The 27,985-nt window shown below is 33.0% G+C and overlaps 2 protein-coding genes across 4 annotated transcripts in view; both read right to left on the minus strand.

Moving 5' to 3' along the window:
• The window catches only part of LOC149775375 (2-(3-amino-3-carboxypropyl)histidine synthase subunit 1-like), a 39,347-nt gene extending 32,538 nt beyond the window's left edge, over positions 1-6,809 (minus strand). Inside the window, exon 1 of the mRNA XM_089944516.1 lies at positions 6,699-6,809. Within this exon, the coding sequence (XP_089800642.1) occupies positions 6,699-6,765 (67 nt within the window). The 5' untranslated portion in view covers positions 6,766-6,809. The remainder of the gene's footprint in view (positions 1-6,698) is intronic.
• A 1,758-nt stretch (positions 6,810-8,567) lies between these two features.
• LOC149775376 (vacuole membrane protein 1-like) overlaps positions 8,568-27,985 on the minus strand; it is a 68,634-nt gene continuing 49,216 nt past the window's right edge. For all 3 annotated transcript variants that reach the window (XM_089943680.1, XM_089943679.1, XM_089943681.1), the window contains exon 12: positions 8,568-27,898. In XM_089943680.1, the coding sequence (XP_089799806.1) occupies positions 27,761-27,898 (138 nt within the window). In that variant the 3' untranslated portion in view covers positions 8,568-27,760. The remainder of the gene's footprint in view (positions 27,899-27,985) is intronic.

Raw genomic sequence — 27,985 nt, forward strand, 5'->3', positions numbered from 1 at the left:
TCAAAGAGACATTATCTAACATAATGAAAAAACTGTTCCTGTCACGCATTTCTTGTGCTAGCCATGCATAACCAAAACCACGAGAGCAGAAAACATTATTAACTTTACTGGATATGTGTTTTTGCTGACATCATACAGTTTTTTAACATAATATAACGTGGAAAGGATATCTGCTTGTCTGCATATGTATAACGTTAGTCCAGTACATATCTGAACATACAAGTTGTACTCAAAAGGTATTGTCCACATTCACCAAGACTATCATAACTAATCACAGTATTAGGTACCTTAAGATATAATTTACAAACTCTGTGCTGAACTGCTTCTTCTGCTGGGGAATATTCATACCCCACAGAGCTCGAGGACAACTTTTTTTAGACACAGGCCCAGGGCTGGTGACTTAAACTCACAAGCCCTGACTGAAATTCCACATGCCTGAACTCCAATTTCCACAAGCATAAAATTTCATCTATTTTAATATTGTTGCACAATGTTGCAATAGCTACAATTCAAATATAAATTGAATAGGGTTCAAAGGAGTTGGAAAGTAATGCAAATGTCATTAGTGTTCATCACTACACTCACTAGGGACTGGATGGTCCTGGTGTTCAAACTTCTCTGCTAGATTCTCTGAGTGAATCCTGGTCAGAACCGAGTTGACTTATGTCAATGTGTTGTTTGCAGTATATGCAAAGAATAGACACACACACCCCCGAGCCCCGTAACTTTTTTTTTCCTGGCATGCTTTATAAAGTAAAACTCCATCAACAAAGAGTTCTGAAATTTATTTGTATTGGACTTTGCTGATAGTTAATTGCTTCCTAAATAGGCTTCAATGATAAATTACACTTAACACTATTCTGACAACGGAAATGATCATGCTTTGCATTTTATATATGCAGTAATATCCAACTTCAAAGAACACTGCCGCTGTTCACAAATTTGTCAAGGCACTGATTTGTAATGACTTTTGTTCTTGTACACAGATGGCTTAAACATCTCATTCAAGGCTATGATTTGTAATGACTTTTGTTCTTTTACACATATCTATCAAGCATATCTTTGATTTAACTATAATGGATTGTTCCAATTCCTGATCCTACCTATGCAAATTAGCACAATGGGCTCACCCACTGCTGCCTTCAAAAACATCTTACTAGCTATTATCTGTCAATTAATATGTGAAATGGTGGTATACCAGACCTCATTGCCTTTAAATACCACTTTTTAACATGCCAAAAGAATAGTTTTACATCAGCTCCAATCATGACTGAAAGTGGTGGGTGTTTTTTTAATTTTTTTAATTTTTTTTTTATTTTTGAAGATTACTGAAAATTTGTTTCAAAACACTACCATGGCAGGGAGTCTGGAAGTATAAAATTGCATGACACGCCATGCTTCAATTTGATTAAAATCAGATCTCAATTTCATGTAGGACAGTGGTGATCTGATTTAGATTGGCAGGTATGTCAACATCTTGACAATACATTTACACATTTCATCAGCGGGATCATTATTTCCTCAGGCAAATTAGATTTTTTTGTTATAAGCCTGACAGGCACCTCATTTAGAGTACAGGACAGGCCCAATCTAAAATTAGAGGGGCCCCGGGTGTCAGGCTTTTAGAGTTTTTTTAGCACTGCCCTACATTTCTGAACCATAACATAATATTGTTTCGCCATTGCATCATCATTCAAAATATATCCTGTATATGTAATTTTCTGAATATTCGTTGATACTGTACCTACAAATTCTAGATACTGCTTTCAGCATTTGAGATACATGTACCAACATGTCTTTTGCTTTAGCCCCACTCAACCTCAGTTGTGAAAAGCAACACCATCTATTTATAAAATGACAGTTTCAATAGGTTGTAACCTATAACCCCAAAGCTCATAATTTCTCAGAAAGCCAACGTTTCAAAAGACAATAACTTTTGTTTTTGCCAGACTAATTTCCATTCCTGCTTCAATAAAGCATTCATCTGTGGTATTAGAAGTTGTTGCAATAAGTGAATGGGTTTCAGCCCAATTAGTCACATCATCTGTACAATAAGGCAAAGATCTCTGGTATATTCTCTGTGATAAAAATACCCCTATTACACATAGTTCATAATTCTTTAAAGTAAATCATGAATACAAAGACCATAACAGAACTGGGCTTAACATACATACTTGTTCCCACATTGTAATTAAAATACCTGGTTTGTAACATACACACTTGTTCCCACATTGTAATTAAAACACCTGGTTAGTCCATTTGGTGCATGTACACAGCTTTTCAAACAAGAATACACATTTTTTAATACATGTAAAATATTTCCATCAATACCATTCTGTGCAAGAGAAAACCATAGTTCATTATATTCCACATGATCAAAAAATTTGAAAAAAATCAACAAAACAGTAAAACATACAACCAAATTTACATACAATTGCATGCAAACTGAATATATTATCACATGTACTGTTGTGTTTTCTAAAGCTAGCCCATGATTCATCTATTAGATTATTCCTTTCTGCCATCTACACAACCATTTATTCAATATTGATACGAATATTTTGCAGAGTAGATTTAATAGAGAAATTCCCCTGTAATTGCTTGGGTCATTCATACTCACATTTTAAATATCGGGCATATTAAACTTTCTGACCATTCCTTTGGAAACTGACCCATTTCAAAGACTATTAAAAAGCACATTAAGAAATGAAACAATGCATGGTAAAAATAATGCATGGCAAAGTAAAGTCGTTATTGTTGTTCTAAGGTCTAACAACATTTTTCAGCACAAGATAGACTATACATGACAGCCAGCATAAATGGTGGAGGAAGAACCTGGGAAAAACCACTGATCCACGAGAAGCTACTGGCAAACTTTCTCATGTACCAACATTGACCAACCCAAGACTCGAACCCACACAGACAGAGGCGAGATGGCAGTGATCCATAATGGTGAGCACTTTAGACCACTCAGCTACTTGGCGCCCATCATGGTAAAGTCAACTGGTAACAAATGACCAGAATCTTGTTAGGAGTTTTTTTTTTTCAAAGAACAAATGCTATCAATTATTTCTTGATTAGTAATTGGCTTATTCAAATCAAAACTATCATTCTCATTTCTTGCAGTAACCTCCTTGTCATTCATATTTTCATCTCTGCACAAGATTAGTTAGGAACAATAACCAGTCATTCTTTGTTACTTTAGCTTCACTTACATTTACCCCGTTATGGTAGTTTCCCTTTAACACTTGCCAAAAATGTGTTGGGATCATTTTTTGATTGTACAAGTTTATCATCGACTTTTCATATAATGACTTTTTCAACTTACATAAGCTTTTGAATGACTTTTTACCATGGACTTGTACATATTGATGAATAGTTTGTTCGTAATCTATATTTTCTTAAAAGCTGAAATTATTCTCCTGTTTAGCATTATGACAGTCCTGACACAGAATGAAAGTTGCATTTTATCCATGAGTTGCTCTGCTATTTACATAGTAACATAGTTTTGATCAGAAGACCTTATCTTAAGTGGGTACTATCTTGTCAATTTCTCATTTCTATTTCTTCCTGAACCATGTAAGAAAAGGAACAATTTTTATCATCCTATTTTACCTGTTTTCAAATTTGTATATAGAATGTGCTAGATTATTCTAGGAGTTATATCTGAAATAGCAATAATAAGCAACAAGTTTGCAATTGGATTGTAAGTATAAATAAAGCGGTAATAGTTTTTACTAGGGTTCATATCTTGACTGACCACACTTTCAGGAGAGTGCAAAGTTTGATGATTTAAATATTTACTGGTACAACTGAAGGCAGCTTGTGGTGCATATGAATGAGCCTATGAAGGTGTCAAGCTAGAGTTGAATTTTAGGGAGAACTGACTTCTTTTGACAGAAAAAGCCGAAGTGGGAGCTCAACAGGGAGAAGTGGATGTGAAGCAAGAAATGCAATTTTATATATATATATATATATATATATATATGTGTGTGTGTGTGTGTGTGTGTGTGTGTGTGTTCTCTTCTTTGAATTATACCCTCTATTTCCCAGTATTTTCATAATTGCATTTAACATTGGATTTAAGCAATACTTTATTTTCAAGTAGAAAAGTTTCTCAGTTATTCTGACCATATGACTCTAAAAGAGAATAATAAAAACTACATGATAAATTTTTTTAACTGTGTAACCAGATTACATTACTGTAATTGCAAGTTATTAAAAATGCTTAATCAACTACCCTTAATCCTTTTTTTTAATAATTTTTTATATTTTTTCACAATAATGGCACTTTGAAAGATTCCTAAAACAACCACTGTACCATGTACATGAGAGCAAATGCTCACTTCTTCAGATCATACTGTTCATCTTCATTTCTTCATTGTGGATAAAACATTACCATAACTATTCATACACTGAAATGCATACAATTATTGCCATGGATCCTTTATAGTTGGTATATGGACTAAACCCTTCTTTCCAACCAAATTAACACAGACATGTGAATGCATCTACTTTTCGAGATGGGGCTTTCATAATGCAATCACTCACTCATTACAACAGTCCATTGATAGGATTGTAAATTTATGGTTTATTTATTTGTCTACATACTAGTAGTAATTTTAGGCATTGGCTGAATAATTTCTGCTTCACTGCTTTTTCTAAATTTTCACAAATACAAGTCAAGTCAGAAAACAACTTTGACCTTACAATACATCTAGCGAATTCCACAACACAGCACTGCCCAATAAGTTTCTAACCTACATAATTGCATTTTAAAGTTAAATCTTAAATAACACAATACCTAGGCTTTGCTTTCTATAAATTTAATATTTTTCTGAATATACTTGTCCCATATTTTACGAAAACATAAAAATTAATAAACTGTTACTTCCTAGACAGCAATGCTGCCATTAGGGATCTTCCTGTTACTGGTTCACTTAAAGTTTCAAACTAATTTTATGACGAAATAGTGTACAAGAGGCAGTTAAAATATCCAGATCACAGATTCTGTTCTTAAAGAATAAGTTGATATTTACATACTATTGTTAAAATTTTGAAACACAAGTTTGTATGTTTGTATAATCAAGGGATAACATGCAGAAATTGACAATGATGGTTGTAACTTACTCAGAAAAGGGTTAAAGGTCAATCAGCTATTAAAAAAACGTCTGTGAATGTGCAAGAATTTTTTTGTCAGCATAAATGATATCAAAACTAGGCCTAGCTGATGATGGCTTGATTAATACATTTTGTTACAACACAAACACTAGAACTAAATGCATGGTCAGTCAATGAACCTTTAATACAAAAAAAATCAACGAATGAAGTTGGTTTTGCTTTCCTAACAGAAGAAAGCGAAGTTGATATTTCTTTAGGCAACTTAGTTGCCCACTTCGCCTGATAGTGTTGACCCCTTGCCCATGTCTTGTAGACATTCATAAGAAAACATTTCCTTTTTCAAACAATATTTACCTAACATTGATATTGGTGAATAAATAAAGCAATGACAGAATAACAAACACATTGATATATTGTTCTTAACAGTTATACTGTCATCAGGGCTCTCAACTGAGTTTTGGAATGAAGAGTCATGGACTTGTCACTCCTAGAACTCAGGAAATCACTGACATTTTAAATGATACTTTTATTACAAATTTTAAATATATAAAAGCCATTATTATTCACACTGCATTATCTTGGAAGGTGTGGCAAATTATTAGCAAACAAAATAATAAAGCATGTATTCTATTTAGATTACATATTTATGATTCAGAGAACTTTTTCACTGAAGATTCCTCAGTCTTTTATTGTAATCATTAATAATGTTGCCAGTTTTAGTTGTAGGTATTTTGTATTTTGTATACAATATAAATGTACTGATTTTAATTTGTACCTGCACAAGCATTCACATTAAACCATGCAACTTGCAATGTACATATGACTGCTGTCAGCTGAAAATAACATTTCTTTAGCATTTAACTCGGCACTGAAGACTTTTTTTTTTCAAGAGAAAGGCTGCACTAACATAACAATGTTGGGCCTGAAATTAATAAGATTGAAATGGGACAAAATAATTCTCATGTAGATAGTAACTGAGCCAGATAAATACTTTCTAAGACCGGAGGTGGGTTACAATTCATAATGGACTCGAGCCAGACTACAGTATTTGCACACCCTCCTATTTGTACCCCCATACGAAAATGCGCAAAACTTAATAGTCATTTCATTCATCGATTTATAATTTCTAACCCGATTGGCATCAGCGGCTTCCTAACACTGTCGACCTATTGCCGTTTCAAACATACTGAAACTCTCAATATAAATCTGGAGAGACTGTTTAGCACCCTTGTCTAGTTCATAGAATAGTCCATTTTAGTTAAGACTGTGTTGTCTGCATCCATTATTTGCAATGTCTAGTTTTAATATCTCTAAAATAAAACGAACAAATAAAAAGAAAGAACTATTGTATAAATATATTCAAAGAGATTTAACTACTAAATGTACAGAATTACTTCAATTATCAAAGACAGTGAACTAAACCATACTTCAGTACGGTTTATCATAACAAAACTAGGAAAACATCGAATTTACGTGTCGCTGGAATATGTCTTGGGTTTTTAAGCACCTAATAACTCACGTTTTGATGAGATTTATTTAAGGTTTTATCACTATTTTTTTTTAAATTACGTATCTACCTCTAAACACTTTTCTTTTATCGTTTTGTGCGACAACAACACCTGGTGAACCACTCGAGTCCGCCATGATATATTTCAAGAAAGGCAACTCTTTCAGACTCAATGTGCTAATGTAAAGGCTGAATGGGAACCAGTCGGATCCTACTAAGTCATGTCAAGCCTGAGGTGGCGCTCAATTGTTTCGTATTTTAGAATTTCATAGAAAAAGAACTTCTCCTGGTTTCCTCACTGGTTATACTGGCTATTTAAAAAATACTTTACATGTCTTAAGAACCTTGAACTCCCTTTAATTTGGTCTATGACTGATGGGTGTAATATGGGTTATAGAGTATATAGCTTGGCCTTACTTCAGATGTGCATTTCTCAAAAAAATGCTAGCTCTGCTTCACTTTCTGATCTTCAGAGGAACATTGTACCCAAAACAGTTAAGCCATAACTTCTTTTTTACATTTTATATATTTGATAATTAATTCATTGTATTTTAAGAAGCTGGTATTGTTTTGTCTCACAAAGTTCATTTTTGCTATTTTAATAACTGCTAAATATAGCATACGTTAGACTAATTTAGGTTGATATTTTTTAGCACTAGGGATCATTCAGTTTAGTTAGCTGTGTGCTCAGATCATGTACAATTTACAATTTACACAAGTACCATACCCAAAGAAATTCCAGCCACAGTGAAAGGGACATAGAAGTATGCCAACATTCTCTCTACTGTGCATGCTGGAAATGTAAAGAACTTCACCTTACACCAAAGACTCTCTCAGAAGTTCATAATATCTGTAGAGCATCCTCTGAGAGTAATGCAAAGTTAAATTACAAAAGTTTGTTTTAAACATATTTTATTGTCACAATAGGATACAATGGGATTGGGTACGAGTTCTAACAACTTAAATAGCCCTCTCCCTACGTGATACAAGTATTTAACATGACAACATAATAATGAAACATGATGAGAGACAAAGAAAGGCAGGCACAATGACAGTAATCACAAATTTTGTAAATTATTGAAATCATCCAGTATTTGCATACAAGATGCAAAATTCAAGATTTTTCATTTGCATAAAAAGTGATTTTATTTTGCAAATGATATTGATAATTAAATTAGGTGGCACTCTACAGTTTAATATTTTGCATTTAGAGTTTTACAGAAAAGGAATTTCCACAGGTTTCCTCACTGGTTGTACAAACTATTTAAAAAAGAATATACTAGTATATCCCTGGTCTTGCTAAATGAACTTTTAATCCTCTTTATTATGGTGTATGATTGATGGATGTAATATAGTCTGCTTCCCTACTTCCTGAGTTACACTCCTCTATACTTAGTTCAGCAAACTCTGACACCATATTGTCAAGTGATCAAAACAAATAGCCTCATCAATCTAGCCACAACAAATTCATTCCTTTATTAATCCATTTGTTATTAACACAATGTGAACTTTACTAATACTTTCAATTTCAAATATAGTAGTTGATATCTTGTGTTAAAGCTTACCTTGCAATTTGGTCATAAAAATATTTTTACAAATATTTTTATTAGCAGGTGAAGATGAAGGAAAGAGGGTTACACACAACAATATTTTGTTAATATTGCACATTCCCAGTCATCGAAATAATTCCTTCTCCAACTGGTTCCTTGATAAATTTTACACTGTAAGTAACATGAGGTTGATGTACAACAGCCTTAAGTTTGCTGAACAAAATCACATTTGAAATGTTTGTTATTAATTTAAAAACTGTTCATTTGACTTATCATTGAAAGAAAATAAAATTTTTCAATATATTTCCAAACTGAAAGACTATGATTAAATATATGTCCCATTAACTAACTGTGAATTGGGAATCTGGATAATAAAGTCAGAAAAAATCATTTTAGATGCTTTTTTAATTTTATTTTAAAATGTGTAAATTGGATAAACTAAGGAAAGAAAGGATTACATCTCCATGTACATATTATTGAGTTACCAAACATGTTGACTAACTCAACAAATCTGTTGATGATTGATAAAGCATAACAAAGGCACAGGCACACAAAGAATGCCAAAGTGATAATAAAAATGTGTACTATTGTTGTAGGCTCTGTTTACTGCATACATTATCTAAAGAAAAATTGCAACATATAACCTAATGCATGACTCATAATTGGGAGACAAATTCCAAATTCATTGCATCTCAAAAAGGCAAACAAAGCCTAACAAAATCATAACCTAAATACTTATTATTATTTTAAATTATGTGTATCCCAAAAATTATTGTCAGAAAGGACTCTTTTTCACACAGGCATAAAATGTCATAATAAAAATGTGTGTTTCATAGTTAATATAGTTTCTTGGTCATAATGTCAAACTCGTGTCCTACGTTCTCTTCATTCTTGTCACCTTGTTCTTTTGTCTATTCTGACAATTTTGGGGCTTTTAATGCCATGTACATGCCATCTGACATCACCGCAGTTGTTAAATTTAATATGGGATTTGTACAAAAATGTCATAAATAAGTGGTTCTCGTCTTCCTGAGATTTTGAATTCCACGTTAGTGGACTTATTTTAAATCATGAGAATGTCATGTTGAGAATAATGTTACCTGTCCCTTACAAAGGTTGGCAAAGGTCGATGAGCTGGACCTTGGGCAGTCTGTATTTGTTTTTAATGAGTCAATCAATTTTCCTTGGTTCCCAATTTAGCAGAACCTTGAACGAGTGTTTCATGCTTTCTGTATTATTTTGTATCCACAGCTGGTCGAAAGGTTATGCAATTTTTTTCCTTAATGTACAACAAGCTAGACTTCAATTTTAGAAAGAAATGACTTTTTTGGGAAAGAAACAGGATTAGTCAGAGCTGAACATGGAGAAGTGGAAGTAAAGCTTGTTGTTGTTGTTGTTGTTGTGGGGTTTAACGCTATTTTTCAGCACATGATAGGCTATACATGGCAGCCAGTATTAATGGTGGAGGAAGAACCCGGGAAAACCCCAGAAATAACCACCGACCCACGAGAAGCTACTGGCAAGCTTTCTCACCTACCCACATTGGCTGAATCCGAGACTCAAACTGCTGCAGACAGAGGTGAGATGGCAGTGATCCGTAACGAAGAGCGCTTTAGACCACTCGGCCACTCGGGGCCCCCTTGTGTAAGTGTATATATAGATATTTATATGCAAAGTATTCATTCTTGAAAGTGTACATGTTTGGATGGAAAAATATTATGCAGTGTATTTTGGTCACATGATTTCAAAACAGCACATCAGAAATTATACATTAATTGAGTACACAGATTACAGAATTGTAATTACAAATAAATAACAAATTTTAACCAAGTGACACATATACAACAAAAGTTTCTAAAATTAAGTAGAAAATGACACTCAAAAAATGTGAACACTGGTTTGGAACGAAACCTACAGCAGAAATGTATAGATGTCTTGACCCCTTAGTGTCCACTCACTCAAACCACAGTGGTCATTGATAATCAGCCTCAACTTTATGACATACAACTATGGAAATATGTCACTACACATGTAGTGTTCAAGCTTTTATTTGTCAAAACTGATTTTTTTAATAGCAGTACTTATTTTTCTGCTTCGTTACAGCAGTCCTTGATAGGAATACAAATTTATTGTTTTGATATTTTTTGTGTACTTGTAATAACATCATGCATTCATATATTATTTGCTTTGCAGCTTTTTTTGTATTTTCACAAAAATGAGAGCTTTAAGAAAACAACACTGACCTTGCACTACTTCTTGAATTCCACAACATTGCATAATATATTTCTGACCTAAATTATTTTTATGGCAAATCTATAAAAATGATATGTATACTTTGCTTTCTGCTTTTATGTGCCCAATAAATTATGAAAAAATTATGAAGAGATATGACAATATCCATTGTTACCCTCTGGCAAGTTCAAACTTATTTTACCAAGAAAATGATGCAAGCAAAGCAGCTAAAATCTTCATACATTTACATACATTTAGAAAAGTTAGAAAGTTCTCCCACAGATTATATTCTTGAAACACTGATTGTTATTTATATATTCATGTTTTAGTTTTGAAAAAGAGGTTTGTAAGTCAGTTTGCCAAAGGCACCCAAAACACTTGAACTGGCTAAACTTACAAAGCAAATTTAAATGACATTAAAAACAATGTAAGAACTTCATTAAATTAAATGCTTGAAGTTAGAGATTATAAATAAATACAGAAGAGAACAGCCCTATGTCAAAATAGGTCACCCGCATATTTATAGATTCCAACTAGAATTGTAGTACAATAGCTTAGAATACATGTAAACATGTATGCATAAAATATAGACATATATACACACATTATGACTTGTAGCATGTTTACCAGGGTGAAGGGTGGGGTGGGGTGGATGGGGCATTTACTCTGGGTGCCAAAGGTCTTGGGGCACCAAAGCATGGGTGCCAAAACCCCTTTGGGCAATCATTGTTGCCCCAGTTGTCATCTACCCTTAGTATGCCACTATCTACATGCATAGATAGACATGCATATACATTCATATACTTATTCACAGACACATACAAGTGTGCATAAGCATGCATAATTAAAACCATATATTTATATTGCAAATGACTCGTGAAAATAGTACACATGCATTAAAAGCATTTTCATATATACACATATATATACAGTGGAGCCTCGTTAATCTGGACACATTCGTTCCCAGCGAATATGTCCGGATTAACGAGTTTTCCGGATAATTGAATCATGCACATTTTTTATTTTATGATATCATCACACCGTATATATGTACATGTATATGCTAGCTTCAAATGTAATGTCCTGTATATTCAATAATGGTTGAAATAAATTAATGAATACATCTATTGTGTTTATTTCACATTATTATAACATGTGCTTGTACATACATATACAGTAAATAGAAGTTTAGACAATTAACACATCGAACACATCACACTATGTTCATGTACATGTATGTACTGTACATACATTTATTATGTCAATTTCCTGAAGAAGTCTGTAACCTTTGTTTGCCTGGATTCTTTGAAGCCCTATACTGTCCACAGCTTAAAAATGTCAACTGTATTTGCACAGCAAACAATAAACTGTGATTGTTACATACAATTGGTAAACAACAAAGAGGCTTAATGTCACTTTTAATTTATTTACCATGTTATGTCAAAAAGCGTGGACGATTTGATCCCAGTTTGTTTATTTAATTATTAACACCCCCGTCGGCAACTAGCTAAAACAGACATTGTTTATACAATCGCTGGTTACAATATGGTCACACTACTTAGTTATTGATAGTGGCCATAGATTCTCAAGGGCTTTGCTACTGTGTTTTATGTATTATTCTTCTGATTGTATTTTCACATATGATTTTTCAAATTTTCTTATTTTTGGACAGATTATTTCCAGATTATCGAGACAAGTTTTAATGTAATTTACACTTTGGTCCCCGATTTTGATTTCCGGATCCGGAACACAGATTTCTTGATTAACGGAGCAAATTAATGTTTAGGAATTCCGTTCCCGTTGAATTATGTCCAGATAGCGAGGTTTCCAGATAAATGGAGTCCGGATTAACGAGGCTCCACTGTATATATAGTCTGCTTGACCTTTGGCCATGACTGAGGATAGAGTTTTGTGTACCTGATTATTTTAATGTTTACTAACATTTTAGTTCAAGACCTGGGTTTTGTCTTTGGAAATCTATTGCATCTAAGGTTAAGTGAAACTAGCATACATACATATAGGATTAGGTAAACAATAGTTTACTCCAGTTTCATATAAAATCCAAGCCACATTTGGCATGTATGCATACATCATGAAGATCGACTTTCAGGCCAAATCAAGCCCAGATTTGCTACTGAAGCATGCATCATATCAACTTTCTAGCCAGACAAGGTCCAGATTTGGCATGTAAGTGTAAATCATAAAAATTAACTGCATTTTTATGGAGTTTGCTCTTTTGGACAGTAATTTTGGGGCGATTCTTTCAAACAAATAAAAATTAAATATCTTTTTCTATAGACAGTTAATGAACTATTTATACCTTTTTATATGTACAGGTAATTAACTTTTTATATCTATTTATAATTACAGTTCATTAACTGTTTACACCTATTTGTAATTAAAATGCTGTAATCTACTTCACCTTAATGGAATAAAAGCTTGAAAATACTTGATGCTTCGACTAGTTGGCATCAACTTGACTGATAATACTGTACACTAGTTTATATCAACCAAAAAATGAATGAGCCATATCACCATTTTTTTTTCATTTAAATTGACTTAACTGTAACTTATATCCAAGAATATTGTAGTAGTGATTATAGGTGAGTGACTAATGAGCTTTGAAAGAATTATTTAAATGAAAATGAGCTTGCTGTAAATAATAATGATAATATTTCAATGTTCTAAGGCAGCATATCCAGTAAGATTCCTTTTCCTTCCTGGTTTTGGAACACCAGTTGGAGTTGTGAGAAATTGCCATTAATGTAACATTACTAAAAGTGTGGCCAGGGGTAGACAAGTATTTTGCAACTGGACTTCTGTTCAGCTTCTTTGTCATCCAATCGGATATGTGAAGATTGAAGGTTTTGCATCGCTTTTCAGTTTATACCAACATACTAAAGGCCACAGATCTTACATGTGATGAGATAAATTACATTCTGTTTTGCATTCTGTTTGGACCAAGTATGTTTAATTTTTCGATCATCACTGTGCAAGAGAATGTGCTATTTTCTGTCATATGTTAACAGGCTTTGCACCTTTTATTTCCACAGGGACAGATTTGTTAGCATTGTGTTGGCTTGAGACTGGTGTTAGCTTTGCTCTGGTTAAGATGTCTTGAGAGCTTATGGTCTGTGGTAGGCTACTTCTTGTTTGTTTGGGAGGATTAACTTTAGTGTGTCAAAAGATTCCATCATAGGCCAGTGTTTCTGGAAGATTTTACCTACTTTTAAAGTTGTATGGGTGGTTGGTCAGGATAAATGGTATTTAAACTCCAAAAGCACTCTCTTCATTATGGGATCTTAATTCAAGGTTCATTTACTACATGGGAGCTGTTATAATGTGCTAGTCAGGGTCCATAACTGTCAACTGCATGATGTATCAAACTGCGGTATAGCAAAAATTATCGAAAATTATATGTGTACTTGTGTGTTGGGGTGGGTGGGGTGGTTAAAAAAAATGCCAGTCAAATGTATAGTAATACTATGAGTTTTAGTAAATTAGTTTTTTTTTTCTTCACTGCATGGTATATATGTTTAGCATTATAATAAACAAAAATGTAATACCAAGCTTCTGGTTGTTTTCTTTCAATCCATATTATTGTACATATGATAGATCCGATCATGAGTAACATTAAAACGATGACATAAACATCTCATTTTAATAAATATATTTGCTAATTACAATTTCTATGATTGCATCAAGTTTAAAGCGACTTAAAAGGAAAACATATCACTTGCCCCCCCCCCATTAATTTGCACTTCAGGCCAATGCATCTGGATATTAAAAAGCTTCATTTTTTTTTTAAATTAAGTGCTTACAGTCACATATTTACCATTTCTAAACCCATTTTGCAATGAAATAAATGAACAGCTATCTGTAACAAGTGCACTGACTAATGTCAAGTCATTGTTATCAATTAAATATTGCATCTTCAGTTCAAAATGTCAATTACATATGATGATTAGTGACTTGAGTGATGTCACATCATGTGCAGCACATGTTTAGCAATTCCAAACCACAGAATAACATTTTTTTAAAATCAACAAAATAAAATTACATGCATGTACAAAATCTATTTAAAATCTATTGATGTCCAAAACAAGCACATTTGTTCACAAAAAGTACTAATCTAAAAAGAATAAGCACTGTTCACTCAATAACTTGTATTCCCAATTTGTATTTCGTGATTTTATCTTGAGACCTGATTATTTTTTGTTTTATTTTAAAGTGAAGTTTATTATATTTCTCTGCTACATAATTTTCAAGGGCTCAATATCCTGACTTTCTAGCCACATCAGTCCTTTCTGGAATGCAAACGCGGCTTTGGAAACATCATCGTGTATTTTCAATGGATCCTCCTGGTCACCGTCAATAGCAGATCCTTCTTCCCTCTGAGCAGGATCTAAGTTTGTCTCTTGTCACCCAGGAAGAACTGGATAATTTCAGCATCAATCTTACATTCAACAGCGGCCAGCCCTAATCAATTTTAATCCTGTGCTGAACATCATCAAATGAGTTCAAATGCACAGCTTTAGCCTCTTGAACTTTCTCATCCATCAATCCATTCAAATAATAATCCTATTTACAGAAAAAGCTTTCCATTTCCTGAATGTAACCAATGAGTGACTGAATGTATTAATTCACTCTGAAATATTGAATGCACTTTTAAATCTGATTTCAATAGAAAATGACACTTAACTGTTTTAATTCATTGTATTTGTAGTTAAATTATGCAAATCATCAGCTATCAATTCTGGACTGCATTGTAACAGATTAAAGAAAGCAGCAGCAAGTACTAAAGACATGTTGCTGCAAACCCTTTGTTACTGTCCAGGTGTCAGTAAACAATGATTGACAATAAGCTGGTCTTCTGTATGACTGGTGAGCTGTGTTTAGAGAGATTAAGTCACTGATCTGCTGGGGTGACTTTAGTGCAAATGGTAAACTTGACAGTCCTGTGTACTTTAGTTAAATAGTTTTCATGGACAAATGACAACTGTGGCTTATAATAACTTGGGTTATTTTGGCTGTGCAGCAGCCTGTTAGAAATACAACATCTTACATAGCCTGAATACAAAAATGGCTAATTAAAGTTTAACTGCAACTGTAGAAAAAACATGTTCTGGTAATGTCCAAATCAAGTACAGTAGTTTTGATGTCAAGATTTCAGTTGATATATGTTGAAAATTATTTTTCAAATATATTTTTATTAAAATTATACTTTGTACAAGTGCAGAAAAAGGGAAGAAATTGATCAGTGATATTGCCCTAATAGATGAAACTTCAACTGTGATACACAAGATGCCATCAAACAAAAAATCAATGGTGCATTATTATTCATTCCCAAATAATCCATCTTTTAAGACAAGAAGAAGAGACAAAGGCAACCATAAAATATAGACCCTGAAGATAGGAGCCAAAACACATTTTCTAGTGACAATATATAACAAAATTTCATCCATTTGGGAAAATGTTATTGAAACCTAAATTAGAGGTCAGTAGTAATGACCTAGTTTAGAACCATGAATGTGATATACAATGCAACTTCCACTGACAAAATATAAGTGTACCAAGTTTCATTACGTATTCTCAAATGTCTTTAAAGTTACATGAATGGAAAGGAAAGTAAAGGTAAACTTAAAATGGTGACCTATGACCTTGAATTTAATGATAGGAGCCACAATGTGGTTTGTGTTACATGTTCAAGAAGTCTATCCAGTTTAATCACCAAATCTCAAATAGCTATAATGTTCTAGAGATGAAAGGAAAGCATAATAGGAAAATTAAAATACTTACACATGATCTCAATCATCAAGATTGTGACACACCTTCTAAAAATAATGTACAAATACTCAACATTTCATCCATAAAACTGAAAGGGATGTAAAGAGCAGAAAAGAAAATGTGAGATAAAACCACAAATACTGACCCATGGCTTTGACCTTGAATGCAGGACCCCGCCCCCCCCAGTGTTGTACATGACACTGATTAGTGATCTTGACCTTGAAGATAGGACCTCCCCAATGTGGTACATGTCACACTTTCTGATGATTAACGTAAGTATACCAAGTTACTTCCTTTAATTAAAAGTGATTTTCAAGTAGCAGAGAGAAAAAAATGTGTGATGGATGGACAGACAAATGGATGGATGGAAATATATGCCCCCCCATCCTCCTCATTTGCCCCTTGCAGGCTCTGGAATGTAGATTACACCTTAATGAGTCTTTATGTATGTCAAAGGAGGGGACTAATGAAGAAGTTGCCACGGTACAGAGCTTAGCATCCTGAACTCGTAACCTAATAGGTGTGGTTTCAAATCCATCACATGTTAGCTACAGAGGTGAATCCCTGAGCAAGGCAATTTACTTAAATGGCCTCTAAACTAAAAAGTCTACTTGTGTTACTGTATTGTAAAACAGCAAACCAAACTAAAGTATTTTGTTGAAATTCAGGGGACTATAATCTGGTTATGTTAATACTGGGAAAGTATGCCTATGCTTTGTTATCTGCCAACATAGTAGACAAAACATTGCTTTTTAAAAAATGCAAATTTACTGATTATGTATAAATACACCCACAAACTGTAATACATTGATACATTTAAAGCATGTCTGATTCGTGAACCCTTGTATCACATCTGAGACATTAATTCCAATGAAATTGTTAATAACATGACAATAACAGGCAACACCCGAGTCCAGTGTATACTGACCTATTTGGGACACATCCATTGATACATTATCAACTACTGTAAACTAGTTTCTTCATTGATAAAGTGAGGCCATGCATAATAACATTTAAAATTTCTTCTCAAATTGAGATTTTTAAAAATCTTTCTTATTTACCTGCTTGGCAAAAAATACTTTTCAATGAAATTCAGCAGGCATAAATTTAAACAGCTGTAATATCCTAAATTGTTCTCAAAAGAGTCCCATATTTTTCTCCAAGGAAACTTTGAGGAACATAAAATATGTTGAACTTAACCACCCATCTTTTTTTTAAAGAATAAAAGGTTACAATTTATCCATTGTACTACCATTACAACAGTTCCAATATCATCGGGATTATCTGAGGCAAAATAATAAAAAATCTCAATGTGATGAGAAATTTATCGAAACAGGGGCCAGCTTGTACTACTCTTGTACAATATACTGAAACTGGGGCCAGCTTGTACTATGCTTGTACAATATCCTGAAACTGGGGCCAGCTTGTACAATATACTGAAACTGGGGCCAGCTTGTACTACTCTTGTACAATATAACAAAACTGGGGCCAGCTTGTACTACTCTTGTACAATATATTAAAACTGGTATCAGCTTGTACTACACTTGTACAATATAATGAAACTGGGGCCAGCTTGTACTACTCTTGTACAATATAATGAAACTGGGGCCAGCTTGTACTATGCTTGTACAATATAATGAAACTGGGGCCAGCTTGTACTACACTTGTACAATATAATGAAACTGGGGCCAGCTTGTACTACACTTGTACAATATAATGAAACTGGGGCCAGCTTGTACTACACTTATACAATATAATGAACTGGGGCCAGCTTGTGATGTGATGTGATTTTTATTTTTAACGTAGCTTTAACAATTTTTCAGTCATATCGCTACGATGTCTGCAATGTGGCAGTTTATAGTGATGTCTAGCACTAGGGCATCATGCCGCAGACATGTAGCATGATGTCCCACCCAGTCACATTATCCTGACACCAGGCTGACCAGTCCTAGCACTAACGTCTTAATGCTGAACACCAAGTGAGGCAGCTGTTAGTACCATTTTTTAAGTCTTTGGTATGATTCGGCCGGGGATCAAACCCACGACCTCCTGCATCCAAGGCAGACGCTCTAACCACTAGGCCACCGGAGCGGTAAGGGCCAGCTTGTACTACTCTTGTACAATATATTAAAACTGGTGTCAGCTTGTAATACACTTGTACAATATACTGAAACTGGGATCAGCTTGCACTATACTTGTACAATATATTAAAACTGGTGTCAACTTGTACTACACTTGTACAATATATTAAAACTAGTGTCAACTTGTACTACACTTGTACAATATACTGAAACTGGGGCCAACTTGTACTACACTTGTACAACATACTGAAACTGGGGCCAGCTTGTACTACACTTGTACAATATATCAAAACTGGTGTCAGCTTGTACTACACTTGTACAATATATTGAAACTGGAACCAGCTCGTACAATATATTGTAACTGGGGCCAGGTTGTACTACACTTGTACAATATATTGAAACTGGAACCAGCTTGTACTACACTTGTACAATATATTGAAACTGGAGCCAGCTTGTAATACACTTGTACAATATATTGTAACTGGAGCCAGCTTGTACTACACTTGTACAATATATTGTAACTGGGGTCAGTTTACATGACATTTACAAAGTATATTGAAACTGGCACCAATTTATGTCAAACCTATAATAGTATTACATTCAAATATACCATACTTTTGACCAACACATGTTTGATTACTTAAATCATTGGTTCTGATGCATATAAGTGCTTACCTTCACTTTGTCAGATATATACTTTATTCTAACTGATATCATTTTATTTCAAGCATAAGTTATTTATTAAAGCATGGAGATAAAATGTTAATGATAAGTTCTCTCATACTCTTTCAGGTATGCATACAACCAGGCGACCACTTATTGGAAAGATTTTAGACACATTTCCCATGAATTTACTCATGCCATACATAATTTTGCATAAAAAACATATGATAGAACAACATCAACATCTAGCACACAAAAAAATGAATCAGGAAAAACATAAAATAAACTATATAAAATAAACTATATTTAGCACTCCTGAAGGACTAGACTGAATAAATGCCATTTTCAGACCCTGGTTTGGAGAACAAATAAAACTTGCTATTTTCCATACAATAAGGTCAAAGCCAAACTACATTTAAGAATATTTAATTTAGTCTTTCTTCCAGTTGATTGTTTTAACTTCACAAAAGTGGGCCTGTACTGTATTGTACTTCCATGGAGTACACAACAAAAGGATTGTTTTCAAACGTACTATAAAATAGATGCTGTCTGCTGCATACGAAATGTGTATGCAGTACTTCAATGTCCCCAAAAATATTTTTAAAACATTTTAAATATAAGTAAAAATATAACAATAATTTAAAAAATGGATTGATGAATAGAAGTACACATCTTCGACTAGCTAGACAGCGTAAACCACTATATCCACTGAGCTTACAAGTAGATGATAGCTAAAATGGTACAGCATTTGCCAAACACATGAAAAAAAGAGGTTCAAACCTCAGAAGGAAAATGATGTTTTTTCTTCTTTATTTTATTACATTTATAATTATGAGAAATACCTTCTAATTTACACATTATGGTTTGGTTTTGTGAGGTTAAATGACATTTTTTTGCACATGATAGGATATATATGGACATGTATAAATTGGTAGTAATTAGTGAATTTTTTAAAACAAGTTCATTCATATAAAATATCTAGAAGAACAACAATTTGAGAATCACCTGCCATAATATGTGCATTCATTTATGTGAATGCAAATTTTAAATATCTAGACAACTAATGGTATCATCAGATGACAGGTAGTGAATATGCGGGGTTGGGAATGATGGGTGGGATTTGGTCCTTTTCAGCATTCAGAATTGCTGCATGCCGGCAACTTGACACCATTAAATTTCAGAGTGGCCTAGTGAGTAGTTTATTTTTAAAAATATTTTTAAAAGTTTGCACTTTATTTAACGTTAATAGTCTATTTTATTTTATTTTTAAATTTATTTATTTTTATTTATTTATACTGGAAGGAGGATATACCATATCAACAACTGTGATTTTATTGGTTTGAATTGGTACCACTGATGTTAGGTGTAACATTTGTACGTGCAAGAAAGGCGGGAAAGAGACTCTTACTATTGTATATAATGCATTTTTAAAAAAAATATTCTTCCCTAAACAAATTTGACTAAATTGTTCCTAATCAGTTTGCTTGCCGGTAATAGCCAAATCGTTTTTCTGCAAATTTCCTTTTCACTACATTTGTTAATGTTCTGTGTATACATACAAGAAAGAAGAAAAGATTTACTGTAATCTGTTTCTTTTTCATGTTCTATTACACATGGCAGATTTGTGCACACAATTTTCCAATTGCATTATATTAATATTCAAACCTCTTTTTCAGTCTTCACAATTTTAGTTTTTGCTTAGAATAACAATGCATCCTATATAATTTATCGGTGGGGAAGATAACATATACCAACTGAATGTTAACCTGCTAACATGGGTTGAATTAAAAACAAAATGTGTGTGTGAATCTGCATTTGTAATATACATTATGATAATTAAATGTATTGTGGTTTAATCACCAATTAGAGCAAGTATTTAAGGAGTCACCTATAGGATGAGTAAATTGATGAGTTATACATTTTCAGTACCATGAGTTCAACAGATGTGGCTTTGAAGATGTCACAGATAACAACATTCAGCATGTGCATTGTGTAGATGTGTAATCCTGAGATGCCTAACATTTATCATTTATGACTGCATGACTATTTATCGCCTAAAGTTATTTATGATTTTTTTGTCTTTTAGGCAATGCAAAAGTTCAATTATATAATTTATTGCTTTACATATCACTTATAACAGTAAAAATGTCTGGATTACACATGGCAAAGTAATATTTACAACAAGGAAAACAAATTGAATAAAAGTGAAACTGAACATGGGATAAATTGAAAATAAAAAAATGTATGATACATGGATTAAGTGATTGAATAATGAAAGCATTGCCATGTTCAAATACCAAGAGTCTGAAAGGGATTATAGCAGTTACAGGCTACTTGAATGTTGTTGTTGTTGCTGTAGAGTTTAATGCCATTTTTCAGCCCACAATAGGCTATACATGGCAGCCAATATTAATGGTGGAGGAAGAACCTGGGAAAACCCCAAAAAGAACCACTGACCCATGAGAAGCTACTAGCAAGCTTTCTCACATACCCACATTGGCTGAATCCGAGACTCAAACTGCCATAGACGTAGGTGAGATGGCAGTGATCTGTAACGGAGAGCACTTTAGACCACTCGGCCACTCGGGGCCCCGCTACGTGAATGAACAGTGACCCTAATTTAGTTTCCTGTAACTGCATTACAAGAAAAGCAATCCTAGATATAGAATGGGTAATTTGAATCTTTAAACTTTGACATTCTTTATACATGTTTATTTTTTACTAATCTAAACAAGTGGTACTAATGTGTATCGACATCAAATATTGTGTCTTCTTTGGTATCTGACTCATGTTCTGATAAATGTTTAACGAAAAAAATTTATAAAAACTTTTTTAATACTGGTGACCAGTGTACTGATATTTTTGAAAAAATGTTAATGAATTTTGAACAACAGTGAGATGAAGTATCAATAAAAATGTTTTGTGAAAGTTTTGAGTGTCTACACTGCCATAAAATTAGGGAAAAATATTCTTAAGAGCATCTTTCATTTCAAGGTACAAGGGGACAAACACCAATATTTTCAGTGAACAAAAGAATTCAGAAACATTATGAAAGGCCTCTTCGATATTATGAAAGGCCTCTTCGATCATATCAACCAATAAAATTAAACAATATTTCAAACACATATAGTTATATATTTTATCACTGACTGTCTTATTTTTGCAAAGATACTTAAAATAGTTTCATGTTGATTAGTTTGATTTACTCATCATTTATTACTAGCATTTATTTTGGGTCATTTTGCAAGAATTCTTATTTTACTTAACTTTATTTACTAGAAAAATACATAATAAACTGTAAATTTAGTGAACAGTCTATGGACAATATCAATGAGTAATATATGCAAAAGATTTTCCTATCTTCCTTGATATTTTCTTAAAACAGTTTCCATGGCAACCATCATAAGAACACAAAACTTATGTTAGAAATTAAAATAAATCACCTTATACTTTTAATACACATAAAATGAAGAAATTTCGAGAAGGGGAAAAATGGCTCTTGTTTAAAAGTCATTTCAACATAATATTGATTTAAAGTGGGTTGTCCCAAAGGATAAATGAATCAATTTAAGGAAAATCATGATGATACTGAAAGAAAATTCTTTCTTTGTAAGCATATAATGTTAAGATTAAAGTTGTGAAAATATTTGTTTTCAATCAATTAACAATGTGGGCACAAAGAAAACATCTCTTGAATATACTGCTTCAGAACTAATGAGTTTACTGGCAGTCTTCATATCTCCAACTGAAAATATTCAGAGGCAAAAACACGAAGTTACAAGAGAAAGGTGTTATTTAAATTTTCATCATTCTTATCACTGTCTATTAAAAAAGAAAAGTAAACAGGTCAAAATACAAATATAAGATTCAGTTAACTAAGAAAGGAAAGGGAATAAAGCTGCTGATGTAAAATAGCTAATAAACCAACAGATAAAAATGAGCAATACTTAATACTTTGAAAGAAGCCAAAAAGAAAAAAAGAAAACTCTATATTAATATGAAATGAACAGTAAAAGTGGGTTTGTTTTTGTAAATATGCACAAAGCATATTAATAAAGACTCATATACAACAACAAATTTAAGGATTAACTAAAATGCAATTTTTTTCCAAGCAACAAAAATATCCATTAAAAAAAAGAGTTCACAGTATACAAATGTAGATAGATTTACCATATATACTCAAAGTCCAACTGCAAACAACACAGACCCTGATCTGCCATCACATAATGCACAAGATCATCTGAGTGTATTTTATTCTTTCTACCCATTACTCCTAACAAACAACACAGACCCAGATCTGCTGGCACATTATGCAACAGAAGATGTGGGTCTGTGTAATATGCAGTTGGACTGAACTTATAAGTGATTATAAACAGTAAATTTCCCTGAACAAGACCCTGACAGGACCAAATGTTTTTGACTGTTTTATAGATGTCACCAGTATATTGAGGTTTAACATATATTACAAAGGCCTCATCAAGACCAAAATATGTTACCAGTCTGCAACAAAAGCAAGGTTGTAACAGTAAAGCAGCAATTTATGCAATTCCATGCATAAACAAAACATTTTGATACACTGGTACACTTCATACAATTCATTTTTGCTTTTTTATTTTGACAATTAAAATTGCAAATAATCTTTCTAACAAAAGCTTCAATGTGCAATTTCGTACATATTGCAAAATTTCAGCAGTTATTCGAGACCTTTCTTTTGAGTTCACCATGTGAACAAACAAATTCATACAGGATGTATTATATATATTTCCACATATAATGCACATCAATTGGAGTATTATGATTTGGAATGATTACCAAGGTTAATAATAAATGTAAATTATGGAATGCAAATACAATCTTAACACAAAACATACCAACAGAAAGTGTTTCTCATTATAATAAAAGCCCAGGCTATAAAAAAATCCCTTGCCCACCAGTTCCAGGCAAGTGAAAATATGTTACTTGATTTAAAAATACATGAACTTTTATTTTTGAATTTTGGTACTATTTAAATGATAGTGTGAATTCTGGAGAAACTGGAAACTGAAAATTTAAACAATTTTCCAACCCAAAAATTGTGTGCTTGAAGTTCACTACCTGTATACTGTATTTCCATTACCTTTAAAGTGTGTCTACACCCACAACAATGCCTTTGCTTGCAAGTGATATTAGAAACTTCTCTGCTAAATCATTTTTTTATCACCATTTACATTGTACTGTAAATCATATTTTAATGTCTTAAAATTGTCATGAATACTGCCACTTATGCATGTTAGAGACATACATTCTTCACAAATGATTTTCAATACTTTATCATATCATTTTTGGCAAAAACTATTTTCACGAATACTGTGAAACCACTATTTTTATTGGGTACTGCTTTTCGTGGATTTTGTGTTTACCTCAAACCAGGAATTTAAAGAATGATTACAACATATAAAGACAACAAAGCTCAGTGAATTTAAGTACTGTCAAACATGTCAATCTTTGCAGATCCATGAGGACTGATTTATAGCTCCCTAAATACAAGTGCTCATTATGTGACTACAGCATGGGTTCTGGAGCCTGGACAACTAGGCTGCCATAATCAACTCAAATACTTCCCAATTAATTACATGCTGATGGTTGTCACCAACTGTATGGATTTTCCACACTATACCGATTTTTAAAAAAAATCACAGTTGCAGTGATATGATGCATAATTCAAGTAGATATGTTTATAATGTTAGAAATTACACTGTTAAACTTGATATTTGTTTTGAAAATGTTGTATTTATGGTTCAATTTTCTTTAAATATGTTTGCATCAATCAAAAATATTTTAAGCTGTTGTTGAAAATAATTTTTTTAAAAGTATCTTGATTCTCTGTGCTATATGTATTGCATTCCTCATAAATATTCTAGGAATGCAGATTGTCTTCTTGAAATGCATATTAAAGTACAGATTTTGTTTGCAAAATCTGAGAATTTGCCTGCAGAACTCATTTGGTATAATCCTGAACCTCCAAATCAGCTGCCCCACCTGAGCAACTGTTTTAATACACTTGTTTAAATCCTACATCATTAGAAAAATCTTAAAAGACAACATGATTTATTGTGCCATATCCATGTGGTAGTGAATATGCCATATCCATATGGTAGTGAATATGATATGCCATTTCAACAATACAATTTACATCAAATTTGAGCTTACCAATAAAAAATTAACACTACACAAATTAAGTCAGTCACACACACACATACACACAGACACACACACACGCAAAAATACAAATTGCATACAAGAACCTGTATCCTTTTTTCTTTTAATTATATTCATACATTACACACTGAACTGTGGAATATAACTATTGCACACAACTTAGTACAAAACCGTTCAGACCTGCCAACCCTAAAAAGATCGTCTCAGTAAGGCAGCTGATTTTTTTCCCGTAAGTTTTCCATAAGGTGTAGCAAAATATGTACTGCTATTGTCAAGTTGGAAAACATGTATTTAAAAAGTTCAGTATTTCAAACCACAGGGACTCGTATCATTGGCTACAATTTACATGTCATACATGTACTAATATCATAAATACACAAGTATGACTGATAGTTAAATTGTAAGCAATGATATGAGCGCCCCTGTGTCCCAAACTGATGCATCAATGGTAAACATTATGTTCATATGAAAAGTTTGTAAAGTACACATATTCCATCAGTTCCATACCCTATCCATCTCAATGGCTTGTTGCTTTCTCTCAACTTGACATAATTCTTGGAATGTTTATCTTCATTTTACACAATGGCAATCGTATCTCCTGCCATGTGACATACTCAAATCAACATGTGATGTCCAAAAAAACGTAATATTGTCCATTCCTGCTTTTATTCAAACAATCTGAACATTCCTTTTTATTCTTCTGTACTGATTATTAATACTTTTTTAAGAGGCTTATTTTTTTCTTTCATCTTCAACATGTAATGGTAGCTGGACGCCATTTAAAGAAAAATCTGTAATCAATAATTTCATCATGCAGATGCTTCTCATGGAAAAATATGTGCAGTTTAAAGCAACTGAGGTACTACTATAAAGTCAGTCTGGTTCTCTAATTCCACTTAAGCTAATGTGAAACCGGATTCAGATCAAACACGGACAAGCCAATTATCCAGATTTTACTAAAACAGTCATATTTCCATAGTTTTTCCGTTTATTGCACAAGTCTGTATTTTAAGGGTCATTTTAGTACGACTTACAGAAAAATTGTACGGGTTGGTAGGTCTGTGAAACGATTTATTTAATTTGTGAGGATACTGCTGCAATAATGTAGTTCCTGTCTGGAAGAAATATTCTTAAATAGCAAAAGTTACATCTATTTTATTTACAAGCACAAATTTGCCTGCGAACATCAGAAAATGTCAGTCTCAACTTGGCTTCCCCGACTATTTTGTTCACATAAAGAACAGAGAAAAGAGCAGTGGCATCAGTCTATATGCTCAAAAACTACCCATACTGAAGCATTTCTGTACAATGAACATCACCTAAGAAACCTGAAACAAATTAAGCTAACATATACATTAGCACTTTAGGGTTTGAGCAATAGTTCTCTGTTATTTTTTTCCCAGCAGGAAAAAGATTAACTCTTTAGTTTCAAAACTTGTCAAGCACTACACTCAAGCTCATCCTCAAGTTCTCAAAATATTTTGATACTTTATAACTATAATGAAAGTTAAGAGAACTTTCAGGATCATCATAATATCTGTTCTCCTGAATTCTAATGACAGATCAAATACATCATGCATGATCTTTAGCTTCCGAGCCAGAGCTCAAAGTTTGAAGAGTACAAGATCAAGTGTTTGCAGTATTTCAATTGCCAAGGCTTGTCATTGGCATATAATTATATATTTTTACCAAATCTTTGTAACAGGTATTTGGATTAGTTAAAATCACATTATAGAAGTTATTAGTTCAGAAAGGAACTACATGTTTTCATTACCCATTCTTGTGTGTTTTGCAAATATTTGTAAACAATGGTTAAAATGTGGTTCTTTTATAAATTTCTTGAGATTCATTATTATATTTATAACTACTGTACTTAAAAGAACGTCTTATGTTTTAAGATTCATCCAGTCAGGGTGCTTGAAAATTGATTATACATGATGCAAGAAAGGCCTTTGCTCATCTACAGCCATTCATACAGTGTGTAATCGATTTTCAAGCTTCAATAACTTCATCAATCCTGAAAAATATGAAGTTCAATTCTGGATTGTTTAACAAACTGTTTAACGCAGGCATGGCAACATCTCACAATAGTGTGACACCATACCCTGACTACTCTGTTCCTCAATACCATACCTTGAACCATTCTGTTCCTCAAGTTTCTGTTAATACATATAACACCTGCCATGAAAACCTATTTAATATAACATTTGCTCATCATTAATTCATTTACCAAAATAAAAGATTTCAACATGCATGACAGCAAGGACAATCAGGTCATCATGATATACTTGAGAAAATTAGTTACAGTACCAAGAAGGCCTGTAATATTCTGGACAAAGCTATCTAAAGTTCACTCACAATGAGCCACTTAGAATCAAGAAAATGAGTTTTATAAATTTATTCCTGTGTTGAAAATAATCTCTTGTATACACTGCAGACCATAACAATATATTACATCATCTTACCTAAATTAAATTGAATTACAAAGCTCATATTCAACAAGCTATGCTGTAGTCACAACATCAAACAAGTAGAATACTTTAAAAAGAAGTTCTTTGTAGCATTTTGTGTTAACTGGTCCTTCTCCTGTGAGCATACTGCTTTCTGATTCATACAGGCAGTCACTGAGATCGAGCTCGTTTTTCTCGACACTTTCGCTTGTGATAACTCTGAGCCATAGAGTTGATGATGGACAGGATAAAATAGGCTACCATCACCATGACAACCTTCTCGAAAATCCAAGAAAGAAGATTTCCTTCCTGTTGTAAAATAAAATAAATTGGGAAAACAAATTGAACACAATTAAGAGATTTAGAGAAGACTAAAAATGTTGATTATGTATAAAA

The sequence above is a fragment of the Sinohyriopsis cumingii genome, chromosome 19 (genome assembly GCF_028554795.1).
Source record: "Sinohyriopsis cumingii isolate HCF-2022 chromosome 19, ASM2855479v2, whole genome shotgun sequence".
Lineage (NCBI taxonomy): Eukaryota > Metazoa > Mollusca > Bivalvia > Unionida > Unionidae > Sinohyriopsis > Sinohyriopsis cumingii.